At 39.4% G+C, this 14,251-nt stretch overlaps 1 protein-coding gene across 1 annotated transcript in view; it reads left to right on the top strand.

Annotated features, from left to right (window-relative positions):
* SLC5A10 (solute carrier family 5 member 10) overlaps positions 1 to 14,251 on the top strand; it is a 180,416-nt gene that overhangs the window by 12,820 nt on the left and 153,345 nt on the right. The window contains exon 5 of the mRNA XM_021004503.2: positions 2,745 to 2,849. Within this exon, the coding sequence (XP_020860162.1) occupies positions 2,745 to 2,849 (105 nt within the window). The remainder of the gene's footprint in view (positions 1 to 2,744; positions 2,850 to 14,251) is intronic.

The following is a 14,251-nucleotide window of genomic DNA, read 5'->3' on the forward strand; positions in this document are numbered from 1 at the left end:
GCATTAGGGTAATGATGATGGGAGGAGGCTGAGAAGGTCAATGTGGTTTTCATGAAAAAAGAGATATATGGTTTCTTGGCAATGGACAGCAGCACCACATGTAGTCATGCACCAACTGAGCCCATAATTTCCAGTCTTTTTTCTGGGTTAGATCTGCTAATTTAAAAAATATACGTATTTTTACATATCTTGAGAGAAAGACTTGGATTCAGATCTTATCCCTGACACATACTGACTATGTGACACTGGGCAAGTTATAGCTTCTCAAAGCCCCAGATGACTCTCTGAGATGAATAGTTATTGATCTGCATTGGTAGAGTGAAGTTTTCTCACTGGAAATTCTCTATACCAGTGAATTTATAGGTTCTTCTCTCCCTCTCCCCATTTCCCTCCAAGACGAAGTGGCTCCCTCTACTGGGCATCACTTAAAATGAATCACAGGATTATCACAAGGAACTTAGCATTACATAGCAGCTGAATGCTGATGAAGCACTCTACCCACAACAGCCTTGTGAGATAAATAGTAAAAAGGAGCCTCATTTTGCAGATGAAGAAACTAAGGCTCAGACAGGTTAATTAACCTATTCTTAGTCATTCAGCTGCTGTCACAACAGGGAGTGTAACTGAAATTTTCTGATTCCAGATCCACCGTGCCTTCTCTAAACCTATGTTGGTTCTGTCTTGTCCATACAACTGTATTTTTAGATGGTGAAAATGGATAGAGTGCTGGACTTGGAATCAGGAAGACCTGAATTCAAATCCGGCCTCAGACACTTACCAGTTATATAATCTTGGGCAAATCATTTGATGTATCTGTGCCTCAGTTTCCTCATCTGTAAAAGGAGGATAATACTAGTATCTCCTGCCCAGGGTTGTTGTGAAGATAAAATGAGATATTTGTCAAGTACTTTGTAAGTCTTAAAATTCTCTATAAATGCTATAGCTATTATTAATTTCTAATTCCTACTTCAAACCACCCTCATTTTAATCTGAATGAGTAAAACTTAACTGCAAAGTGTCTGTATTTGCTATATTTTTTGAGACTAAATGGAGAGTGAGAAGTTAACTGAAATTATTAATCCATCAATAACCAAAGAGCACTAGACTTATAATCATAGGACCTGGGTTCAAATCCCAGCTTTGCTGTGACCTTGGGCAATTCACTTCCCCTTGCTTAGAAGGGACTCCTTTATAAAATGAGCAGATTGGATTAGATTACTTATAAGAACCTTTCTAGCTCTAAATTTGTGATTCTATATGCATACATCTTTCTTGGGCTTAATTGTGGTCAGTGGCTGCTGGGAGACAGCTTCACAACAGCATAGATTCTTTGATTTAAAGTTGTAGAGGACCTTATAGAAGTTACATGCTGTACTCCTGGAGCTCAAGATGGTACAAGGGATAGGATGTACATGTTGATCAGGGAAGTAATGCAAAAAATTTAATGAACCTTTACTTGGAATTTTTGAAAGTATCTCCCCATAGAGGGTATGGACTCAACCACTGGCATGCTTTTAAAAAAATTGTACTTTATTTTAATGCTTATTTTTAAATTTTTCAGTTCCCACCTCCTTCCTTCCCACCAGCTCCTTCCCATACATTGAGAAGACAAATAATATGATATGAATTATACATGTGAAGTTATGCAAAACATACGTCACATTCTCTGGACAACAACAAAAAACTTTTGATTAAGTTACAGTGATTGAGACTTTCCTCAAAATAATTTGTTAGTTTGGGGCTAGCCCTTCATGACTTAGGCAATGGGTATTAGCAACCGGGATTCCCCAGAGAGGATTTGGTAGGCTTAGACTCTTGACAGAACAGACTCCAGAAGAGTACAAGAGCTGGGCATGGTGGTGTGTACCTGTAGTCCTCATTGCTGGTGTTAGAAATAGGCTTGACACCAAAAATTTAGTATCAGGAAAATTTATTACAGAGAAAGTCCAGAGGATTTAGACGTTTCTGGCCAGAAGCAGGCTCCACCCCTCTTCAGGAGGGGTGGGCCCTGAGTGCAAGGGCAAGTGTGCTTTTATGCAGTTGAATTCGGCGTGAAACCTCCCAGGCCTGGATTGGGCCATCCCTTCCCAGGTTACACCTTTCCTTACATGTTTCTCCTTGATATGCTCAAGTATGTTCCCCCTCCCTTGGTCATGCATCCCATGGCTCTAATTTTATGCGGGGTGTGTCAGATAATAGTAATGAAGTTCATTAAGCAGGCGCACTAACATTTTTCCGATGTCCTCAGGTTGACCCTAACCGGTCTGACCTGGCTTGACCCTTATCTTGATTTTGGGGTCTTTATGGAACCATCAGCTTACTTTTTATTGGCTAAGCCTGAGCCCACCTACAGTGTACTATTTCCTGGAGCTGTTGTTCTTTAAATCTCTGCATTATTCTACCTGTGGAAACGTAAGCCCTTCTAACCCTAACACTGGGGAGGTTGAAGCTGGTGGATCTACTGAGCTCCCCCTAAGGAGGGCAAATTAGAGCAGGTTTGAACAAGTTCAAGCCTCCATTCTGATCAGTATTGGGATTGGCCTGTGAGTGGCCGATGTACTTCCAAGCTGAGTGAGATAGGAAGACCCAGTCTCAAACAAAACAAAACAACAAACAAAAACCAATGAATCTATAATGCTGAAGGCAGGCAGAAATCACTGAAGGGTGGAGTGGGGAGATAGGAGGGCCAGCAAGAGTTTGGACTTCGTGCTGATTTTGTGTTACGTCCCACCCCTCCCCCACAGATCGTCACCTTGCCTGAGTACCTTCAGAAGAGATACGGAAGGTCCAGGATACGCATGTTCTTGTCCATCTTGTCTCTGCTGCTGTCTGTTTTCACCAAGATATCTGTGAGTAGCCCTGGCCTGTGAAAGGACTGGGTACATGGGGAGCTGCTGCTTGGATTGTTTGGGATCTAACGTGAGAGGAAGGAAGATCTTGCAGCTTGGGAGCCACCCACCTGAAGGAGAGGAGTCATCTTGAATCACAAGCTTAGTAGATTGTTGTAAATTTAGAAACTGGAATTTGGAGAAGTTGAAGGATGTGGGCGTGTGCAGTCTTGGGGGGAAAAAAGAGACTGGGGAATGGGGATTAAGCGCAAAGGAGCCTTCAACTATTTGAAAGACTGCCCAGCATAAGAAGTATTAGACTTAGTCTTCTTGTCCCCCGAAGGCAGAATTAGGAACAATGAGTAAAAATCACAAAGGTAACTTTAGGTTTGACTTCAGGAAAAACTTCCTAACAACCAGAGCTATTCAAAAGTGGAATGGCTTATCCTGAGTGATAATGGATCCCTGGGCAGCTGCGGACTTTAAGCAAAGACCTGACCAGTTGGGTATTTTGTGGAGGGAATTTATTTTTGCAGCTGTGGACTGGACTAGATGGTCTTTGAGGTTATTTCCAACTCAGAAATTCTCTGGCATAATAGCTAAGGTATACTTGAGTGATAAAGGGCCATATATTCCAACCCTTCAGTTCCCAGAAGATAAAACTGAGGTTGAGAGAGAGACTTCCCTAAAGTCATGCACTAAATTAAGGTGAGAGTTGGGAGTAGAACTCAGTTTTCCCAACCCCCAGGCCTATGTACTTCATCACTTAGTTCTATAAGAACAGTGAATATATATATCTCAGACTTTCTAGTATAGTCTACTTCAAGAAAAATTTAATTCCCTCTATGATGCTTGAAGGCATTAGCAGACATTAAGAAAATATGTATTTTAATATGAAGATATTTTTAAATATATATAAATTTTATTTTAACTTATTTTAACTTTCCCATGAATGTGAAATCAACCAAGAAACACCTACTGTGTGCTGGACATTGTGCTAGGCACTGAGGATACAAAGGCGAAAGCAAAATTGTCCCTGCCCCCAAGGAGCATACATTCTATGGCGAGGAGAGGGAGTGGCACAACGCCCCCCTCCCACACACACATATTCATATATATAAATACAGGGAGGAGAACAAGACACTAGAAGCTGAGGGACAAGAGCACTACACAGAAGGTGGTACATAAGCTGAGTGTTTCTCAATCCTGCTATTTCTGCTTCCACAATATCTCTCACATGCGGCTCTTCTCCACTCACATAGCTACCACTCTAGTTCAGAATCTCATCACCTCACACCTAGCCTATTATAATAGTTTTCTAATTGGTCTGCCTGTCTCAAGTATCTATCCCTCCAATCTATCCTCCATGTAGTTGCTACAGTGATTTTCCAAAAGTTCAGGTCTGACCGTATCATCTCACATTTCATAAATTTCAGTGGCTCCCATGACCCCTAGGCTCAAATATATTCACCATCATTTCACAGAATAAACACACATAGGAATCATGCATAGGAAACCACACATGGGGAGCAAGCCCAGAGAAGTCACTCACATCTCCGCTGCTAGACCACAGATGTCTTCTGCTGACGTCATTGTGCTCCTCTCATTGGACCCACATCCCGCTTGGTGTTAGCTTCTCTGCTGAGCATGTAGCCTCTGCTAATTCTGTAACTGGTATTGTAATGCAGAACATTATTTTACCATTTAGGTAGTAGAACCCTTTAGGCCATGCAAAGCAGAAGTTGCTGCTTACTCTTGCCCCAGACCTCTTTCCTCCTAAATCTAAACAATAGTGAAATGTGCTCTTGCATAGCTCAGGCTCCAGCCCTCAGATCGTATCTCTGGAAAACTCCAAATTCCTTAGCAAGACCCTTATCTGGCTGCTTAGGCCACAGCCCTCAGATCATATCTCTGGAAGCCTCCATTGTGAGAAAGTTTTTTCCTTTGTTGCAGAGCATTATCATGTCTAGACAGAGGGAGAGGGGTGTCTTTGACCAGCCCAAAAACTCTTCCTCTTGCCAGACTTCAAAGATCCATCCCCCTCCCTGTCCTGTATACTCCCTATATAAACCCTAGCTCGACCCCTGATGGGGGCTGCTTGATTTGGATGTGAATACCCCTGGCAGCCGCACGCTACTATAATAAAGTCCACAATTTAAATTGGTCTGGGTCAATTCGCTAATTTCTCGGTATAACAGTATGCAGGGAGTTTCCACTGGTATGTGGCTTTGCTGGTCTTATGGAATCTTGAGTCCTTTTCATATATTTGCTGGGATGTAAGTTAGAGAGCTGGGCTCCCTTTATGCCCTTTTACATTGGCATCTTAAATGGACATCTCTTGTAACTTCTTGATAATTTGTTTTCTTATATTTAGTTCTATGATCTAGCTGTGATTTATTGTGATTATAGTGTATTGTAAGGGGAAGATATAATTTTTTCCCGTATTGCTAGCAAGTTTTCTCAACATTTCTTAATGAATCCACCTGCCAGTTGTTATTGTGTATAGGTTCATTAAACATCAATCTTTTATCTATATTTCTTGTTTGTTTCTGGGATTTGGATTCTAGTTTTTGTTTGTTTTTATAAAATTTTTTGCTCAATATTTGATAGTTTTGATGCAAACTCTTCAATAACAAATTTTAAAGTCTAGCAGAGAAAACAAAATCCAGAAAGGCAATCTTCATCTTTTATAATTTTTAAACTTAACCTTTACTATTCTTATCTTTTTGTTTTTTCCACATTTTGCTATGCTTTTGTCCTGTTTTATAAAGAAAACCACTAGAAATTTTTATTGTCATTGAATCAGATCCATAAATTTAGAGATGATTGGCATTTTTACTGTGTTGATACAATTCATCAATGAACATTGAAGTTCTACCCAGTTATTTAGATCTTTCCTTATTTCTGTCATCTTGATTTTATGGTTATCTTTGTTTATTGATCACAGGAGTGTCTAATTAAGTTAAGTTAATTCCCAAATACTGAATTTTTTTTGTTATAAATGGGATTTCTTTTTAAATAATTTGTTCTTAAGTTTACTCTGTAGTACATAAGAATGTAAATTATTTGTGTTTACCTTGTATACCATAACTTTGCTGAAGTCATCTATTGTCTCTATCATTATTATTATTTTTGTTAAGAATGATGGATCTTTAGGTAAACAATGTCACCTGCAAAAATATTATTTTGATCTTTTTCATTTTTAAAGTGAATGCTTCGAATTTCTTTTTACTGTCTTATGGCAATTATTAGCATTTCTAATACTACCTTAAATAGTTAAAATGGGCACCCCTGTTATGTACCTGTTTTTAGTGGGAATGCTTCTAATGTTCCTCAACTGCCTAAAATTCTAGCTCTGGGTTTTATATATTTATTTCTTATTGTGTCAAAGAAAAATATCTCTATTCCTATTCTAAATGTTTTGTATTGTGAATGGATACTATATTTTATTTTAGATATATTTAAATATTACTTACATATTTTGTTTTTATGTCACCTTTATTCCTGAATATATTTCCTGGTTATCTCCTATCCTACTCAGCAAAGCTTTCCTTGTAACAAAAGAAAGAAAAAGGAGGAAAAAAGTTGTTCAGCAAAACTAGCCAACATGGACAGTATCCACAATATTCCATACCCATTGTTCCCCACTTCTTCAAAGAAGGGAGACAAATGATTGCTATATTTTATTGAATGCTTTTCTGTATCTATTGCTATGTTCATCAAGCAATTAGTCAATTAGGACTTATCAAATATTTACTAGGTGCCAGGTGTTGTACTAAGCTCTAGATAAAAAGACAAAAATGAAATAGTCACTCACCTCAAGGCTCTTCCATTTTCACAGAGGAGACGCCATACATGTGTGTGTGTGTGTGTGTGTATACATACATATATATGATATATGCAAAATGAACACAAACAAAAAAAGGATTGTATATGAAACTGTCAGTTTCTGTTATGTAGTGTTTGATTTTTTTCCCAGTCTGTACCACATTTAAAAAAAATAATTCAAATTTAACAATGAAGTTCCAAAACTATTTTGATTGCCTGTAACCCTTTGGACCTTTCTTATATCTTTTCTGCTTATTTTAAAATGATTCAATGACACTTTTCTTTTTTAAATCAATATCAAAACTTCCATACTCTCCCCACTTCCCCAAAAAGAAAAGTAAAAAAACCTATTCTTATAATTAATAAGCATATTCATACAAAAGTTTTGATATGTTGGTCTCATTTTTCTTTCCTCTCTTAAAACCAACAAAATAGTGTAACACTATACACATACACATCACACAAAACAAAACCATGTCTAATCTCTGTATTTGTCTTATTTCATTTCCTCTATGATCCTTGAAGGCATTAAGATTCTGAAAGAATACTTGTCTCTCCTTCCACTATTAGAATGTAAATACTTCATCATTACTGAGTCCCTTGTAATAGCTCATTTACCTTTCTATATTTATCTTGACTATGCTTGTTTGTTTTTTTTCTTTTTTCTTTAATTTTTTATTCTCAACTTAAACACTAGAATAAGAGTATTCACATACGCACAGTAGAATACAATTGCTTTTTGATAGCGTATACCTTCCCTTTTTTACTTTAAAAATCTTTTCACTTTATTCTGATATTTCTTATTGTCTCATGAAGTCATTAAAGTTTTTTTGTTTTTGTTTTGTTTCCACTTATTCAGTTTTTTAAGGTGTCCACTACTTGGTAAGAATTTCTGTTTTCTATTTTAATTTACTTATTTTCCTTTCCATTTTCTCCCTTGATCTCTAATTTCACTTATAATTTCATTTTTATCTTAATTTCTTCTGGCCACTCTTATGGCCCTTGTGACCAAGACATTTTAAAAATAGCTTCCCTGGTACAGTTACTTTCCCTGTCATTATTATTTAACCCTTTAAAGCATTTATTTTTTTTTTATCTTCAGTTAAATCATAATATAGTCCATAGGATCATGAATATAGAACTGGAAATGACCTTAGTATTTATCTAGCTCAACTATTTCACTTTTCATATAAGGAAACTGAGGCCTAGATAGTCACTTTCTAAGGTTATGTAGGTAGTCAGGACTTGAACTCATCTCCAGTAATTACAAAGGCAGCATTTATTCCACTAGACCACATATTTCATTTGAATACTGGAGCTTATCATATTAGAGATGCTTAATACATAGTTGTTCTTCTTTCAAATTTTTCTTCTTCAACTTTCATTTAACTTCTAATTTTATTTCGATCTCTTGTTTGATTTCTTCTAGTCCCTCTTATAGTCCTTGTGGCCACACCCTTTTTTAGTTTGAGATTCTTCTTACGGAAGTTGTGGGGTTAGGACTCAGAGTGCAGAATGAAGCATTTTTTTTCCTCTTTCTTTTTCTTGTTTTTTCCCCCCTCTTGGAAGATGGATAATGAGGAAATGTATTTTTGCATGATTTCATATGAATAATGGATATTTTATTTCTTGCCTTATCAACGAGTGGAGGAGGGGAGAGAGAGGGAGAGAATTTGGAACTGAAAATAAAATAAAATAAAATAGAATTTTTAAAAAGTAGTTAGAAGGTTTTTCTCTTTTTCTGGGTTTACTTCTTGAAGTTCTCTTAAGCCTTGGTATTTATTCTTGGTGTTTGGTGTTTTCTTTTGTTTACTCACATGTGCAGCCTCAGTTCTTAGTCTGGCAGTTTATGCTCAGACCTTTGTCTTCCAGTCCTCTTGGATGGGTTGAATTGACCTTCTTTGGGCCTGACTTCAGCATTTAGCATAGTGCCTAGCACATAGTGGGTGCTTAGTAAATGTTTATTGATTGATTGATTGATTCCTTTGTAGTCTGATTGTTGCTGCCAATGCTGATCCAGATGGGGGTGGCTGGCATTAGGCCTTACCATCTGCTGAAATTTCTGGCTTTTAGCTTAATCCCCAGATGATCCATGATGGGTTCTGACCTTGGCCAGATTCTTGTCTTTTGCTTGCATGATCTCTAATTGGGAATTGTTTCCTTTACCTGCTGTGGCCCTAACAGGCCCCAGAGGAATGCTAGAGTTCACTCCTGCACATGTCTAATGGCATATGTATCCAGGTACTGAGTTGGCCCTATCTCATTCTGTGGCTCCCTGAGGATCCTCTGAGACAAACATGGCTGGGTTCTATTTTGCTGAGCAGTTATCTACGGGGGCTGATTCTATCCCCACTTAGATTCTGACAGACCATGGTGGGGATTTAGCTTTGGGCCTCTGACTACTGGAGCTTGAGGTGGCTAATGAACTCTCTCCCCATCCATACACAGAGTGCTGACTGCATAGTTTTAGGTGGGTTTATAGGAGCTCACACTGCTTCCCTATGTCTCCCATCCCTGCCTTTACTAGCTAACCTGTTTACTTTCCATCCAGTTACCTTTCCTGGAATGGCTCTCCTGACTTCTGATTAGTTTACCTGAATTTGCATAGAAACCTATGCAAACTCTCCCTGGGTCTGCCATTTACTGGGCTCACTGCTGCCTTCCCACCCCACTCTACCTGCCTCTTTTTTGGTGCAATTCTCACCTGGGTAGAGGAGCTTATCACTCTCCTTACTGTTAGGTTTTATTATTAGTCTTTCTGAAGTCACTTTCAGATATTTGCTGGGGCTTACATGAGAGAGCTGAATTTCTCTAAGAACATTCATGTCACTATCTTAATCAGAAGTACTAACGATCTTTAAATACTAAACAGAGGAATTTCTATTTGATTTTTAGGGGTACTAGGGAGCCACCGGAGTTTCTTGAGTAGGCAGATGATATCATCAGACTTGTCATTGTGGAGAATCACTTTGGCAGCTGTGTGCAGCATGGGTAGGGAGAAGTTTGAGGTAGGGAGCAATTAGGAGTCAATAGTCTTCAGAGGAGATGATAAAGACTTGAGTTAGGGTGATGGCCATGTGAGAGGAAAGAAAGATATGTATGCCAGAAATGTTGTGGAGATAGAAATGTCAAGATCTGGCAAATTATTAGATGGCTATATAGGGTGAATCAGAGTGAGGAGTTGAAGATAACATCAAAGTTGTGAACTTGGAAAGATAGTAGTATACTTGATAGTAATAGGGGAGTTGGGAAGACAAGCGGAATTTTTTGGGGAAAGATTATCAGTTTTGCTTTGAATGTGTTGAGTTTGAGATGCCTGGGAGTATACTGTTCAAAATGTCCAGTACGCTGTTTGTAATACAGAGCTGGAGCTCAGAAGAGAATGTAAGGCTGGCTAGATTTTTGTTGTGTGGCTGTTCATTCATGTCTGACTCTGTGACTCTGTGGACCGACTGTCCATGGGGTTTTCTTGGAGAAGATACTGGAGTCTTTTGCCATTTCTTTCCCCAATTTTAGATAGGGGTTAAGTGACTGGCCCAGGGTCACACAGCTAGTAAGCGTCTGAGCTAGTAAGTCTTTCTCATCTTTCTGACTTCAGGCCCTGGGCTACCTAGCTGCCCCAAGGCTAGATAGAGAGATAGATAGAGAGATGGATAGAGAGATAGATGAGAGAGATAGATAGAGAGATAAGCAGAGATAGATACATAGATGATAGATAGGGATAGATAGATACACATAGTAGATAGATGATCAATTGATAGAGATAGATTGATAGAGAGGTAGAGATAGAGAGATGATAGATAAATAGAGATAGATCAATGACAGATAGACAGACAGACAGACAGACAGACAGACAGACAGACAGACAGACAGACAGATAGATAGATAGATAGATAGATAGATAGATAGATAGATAGATAGATAGATAGATATCTACAGTCATGTGCACAGACATGGGAGCACCAAGTCAGAGGGCATAGAGATAAAGGAGAAAGCCCAGGACAAAGTGTGAGGGGATATTCACAGTTAGTGGGTATGACAAAGATGATGAATATACAAAGGAGCCTGAGAAGGTGTGGTTAGAAGATATAAGAAGAGAACCAGCAGAGAACAATATTTTAAAAAATCCAGAGAGGAAAGAGATTCAGTAGGAGAAGGTGGTTAACAATGTCAAATGCTGAAGAATGGTCAAGTGGGATGGGGATTGAGAAGAGCCCCACATTTTTTTAGTTTAGAAATCATTGGAAACTTTGTAAAGAGCAGTTTCAGGTGACTGACTAGGTCAGAAGTGAGGGGTGGGTTAAGAAAGGAGTGAGAGGAGAGAAAATAGCAGTGTAGGCATTGAGTGCAGACAGCTATTTTCAGACAGCTATTTGCAGCTGAGAGATATGACATGATAGCTAGTTAGAATGGTGAAATCTAGGAGAGTTTTTAAGGATGTGGGAGACCTGGGTGCATTTGTAGGTAGCAGCGAAAGGAACCAGTAGATAGAGAGTGATTTAATATAAAAGAGAGAGTGGGAATGGTAGTGGGTCCTGAATAAATTGGAAGGGGGAGTCAGAGGTGAAGAGAGAACATTCAAGGCATGGGGCACAGCCAGTACAAAGGCATGGAAGGGGGGAGATAAAGTACCATGTTCAAGGAACTGCAAATGGTTCAAGAGCCCAAGTGGAATATCCCTTTTACCAGCTGAGGAAAGTGTGGGGTCAAGTGTGGCAGACGATCCTGACCCTCCAGGAAGACTGTAGCCATGGAGTGGCCATGATGAGCCTCCTTTGCAATAACAGCAGCCTCTCCAAGGCGAAGAACTGATGGCGACAGTCAGGAAAAGGTATGGCCACTCCTTCAGGTCACCCAGAGCTTTGAGAAGAAAGTATGAGCCATTTATATGCAGCTCAGTAAAATTGTAGTTTGTGAGCAGAAGACGCGGTAACTGTTATCTCAAGTAGAAGTGGTGAGCTTAATAAACAAGGATGAGAAGACAGTCATGCAGCTTCAGAAGAAAAGACAGAAGGAACTGTGGGCTCTCCTACAGATAGCTCGTAGCAAGGTACGAGTGGAATGATGGGAGTCCAGAGGGCAGGAATGCTTCTTGGTTGTTATGGCAGCCTGCCATAGCTCCCTACGGCTTACCTGAGTCATTCAAGAAAAGCAAAGAAATGGTGATGGAAACAGACCTTCTGTACCCAGTTACAAAATGTAGTGGAGGACACCATGAAAAAGCAGTGTCCAAGTTTTATGACCCTGGACTCGACCTGCTTACATTCTGAGGATGGTAAACAAAACAGCATAGATCTAGGGCTGCTTGGAGGGACTTGAATGAATGAAGTTGCCGAATGATGCACCTCTCTGGGGCTTTTCTGACCCCTGGTATAATGATGATCTCCTGAGCCAGGAGGCCTGTCTGGGTGGGGATCTCACCTCCCCCTGCAGAGATGACACAGTTTGAATTGAAGTTGTGGGCCTCAGTGGGCGACACTTTGGGCCTGGGCAGGAAAGTTGAAAGATTCCCATGAAGGAGGCCATGCCAAGTGATGCCAGGCCATGAGTTTCCAGCATAAATCACAGCTGATCCTGTCTGTGGCATAAGAAAGTGCTCCCAAGTGTGGGTACCTCCACAGATCACCTAGGATAGGTTTGGCTGCCTTTTGGATTAGTGCAGCCCTTTGGGGCACCCTACATGAGTGGTCATCTTTTCTTGGCATCTTGGAGATTGCTTGTCCCAGCTCTACCTCTTCCACACACACCAAGGAGATGCTGCAGCCAGCTCTAGCTGGCATATTCAGTGTGAGCGTTTATGCCTCAGAAATTGGAATTTGCTACAAATCAGGGCTTGATTATAGTTTTGTTGATTGTCTCGAAGACTTAAGAAAGTATCAATATTGCAGATTAAACTTAAAAGTGTGAGTGTATACTCTTCTTCCCAGTCCCATCCCTCTGCGTGAGTCCCTCTTCCCCCTATTTTTCTCCAGTCTAAAAGCTAGGTGCTTGATTTAGACTCACACAGGTCTTTGTACTTTCGAACAAAATCTCCTTCATTTCCTCATTCCTTCCCTCTGTGCTGCTGGTATTAACATACTACTTTGCCCTTCACCTACCTGCCTGACTTACTACTTTGCTTACCATCCTTAACAAAGCCCCAGTGCCAGAGCATACCCAAGTGATGCTCTCATGATCATCTTTTCAATTCAGCCTTGGTTTACTATAATGGAACTTAGGAGTAGCTACTCTTGGAAATTCTTTTGCCTGGGGGCCAGTGCTATGAAACCAAAGGAGGCAGAGGTAGAACTAGGATGGAGCAATCAGGACTTCCACCCAGGACACTGAATTTAGAGGGAGTACAGCACTTGCAATCAGTTTTATGAAAATAATGAAGCTAAACAACCTAATTGGTAAGAATAATTAGTTCAAATAGGAAGCAACAACATATTTATTACTCATAATAAATTGCACAGGAGAAACAACATAAATGATATCATCAGAGAGATATATGAATGGATAAGGAGGTGGGACAATCATGAAGTGAAAGTGAAGGATAATTGGTGGACAGATATTATGCACCACTGGTATTCATGAAATGCCAACAAATCTAGAATGCAAAATGCCTACGTCCATAACACATCTGGTAGAATTCCTGTGAAGGAATTATGAAAAGAGGTGGACAAGAGTCATGCAGAATGAGAAAATTTGCTTGTTTTGCAATTTGCAGTGATGAAAGAAGTCCCCATATTGATGATCTCACAAATACATTAAAATATCCTAAGTAAATATTTCATCATGGGTCACCTTGCAAGTGGCCCAGAGGGCAGTGGAGAGACACATGGTGGCTACAAAGAAGCTAAGGCATAATACCAATAATGACGTGTAAAAGACATGACAAAAAACACATTACCAAAGACATGTATGAACTGAAAAGGAGTGGGTAGGTCATGAGAGAGAGTGAGGAATAATTGATAGGGAAATCCCAAGTGTTATAATGGTGTCTACAAAATATAGGAAGCTCCTAAGGAAGACTTCCATTGGTATCTTGGATAGATACTCTATGGAGAATTTATGGAAAGACATAGACAAGAATAACAGGATGAGAAGGAATGGATAGTTGTAATCTGAACTAATGGAGGGTATACCCATATCAGTGAAATAGTGAACCCATTGAAGTATTAATGGTTCGATTCAAGTTATTCTTCCTGATTTTATCTTTTCAAATGCCATTTTCCCATCAGGTGGAACAGAGATGGTAGAGTTGAAATCTGATAGTTTCACTATTCATCAAGGATGTGACCAGATTACTGCAGAAATGCTACTAAATCTGTTCCTTTTTTGTATCTTTTTGTTTATAGATAGCTCCTTCCAGTTGTATTTATAAAGGTGCCTAGGATGATCGGGTTTAGCAAGGTCTCATCAGGCTTTAGAATCAATTAATCAACGAGCATTCATTAATTAATTGCCTTGTTCTTGTTCAGTTGTTTTGGTCATGTTCAATTCTTCATGACCCCATTTGGAGTATTCTTGGCAAAGATACTAGAGTGGTTTGCTATATTCTTCTACAATTTGTTACACGATGAGGAAAGTAAGGCAAACAAGGATAAGTGATT

The sequence above is a fragment of the Phascolarctos cinereus genome, unplaced genomic scaffold (assembly GCF_003287225.1).
Source record: "Phascolarctos cinereus isolate Bilbo 61053 unplaced genomic scaffold, phaCin_HiC Scaffold_4;HRSCAF=312, whole genome shotgun sequence".
Classification (NCBI taxonomy): domain Eukaryota; kingdom Metazoa; phylum Chordata; class Mammalia; order Diprotodontia; family Phascolarctidae; genus Phascolarctos; species Phascolarctos cinereus.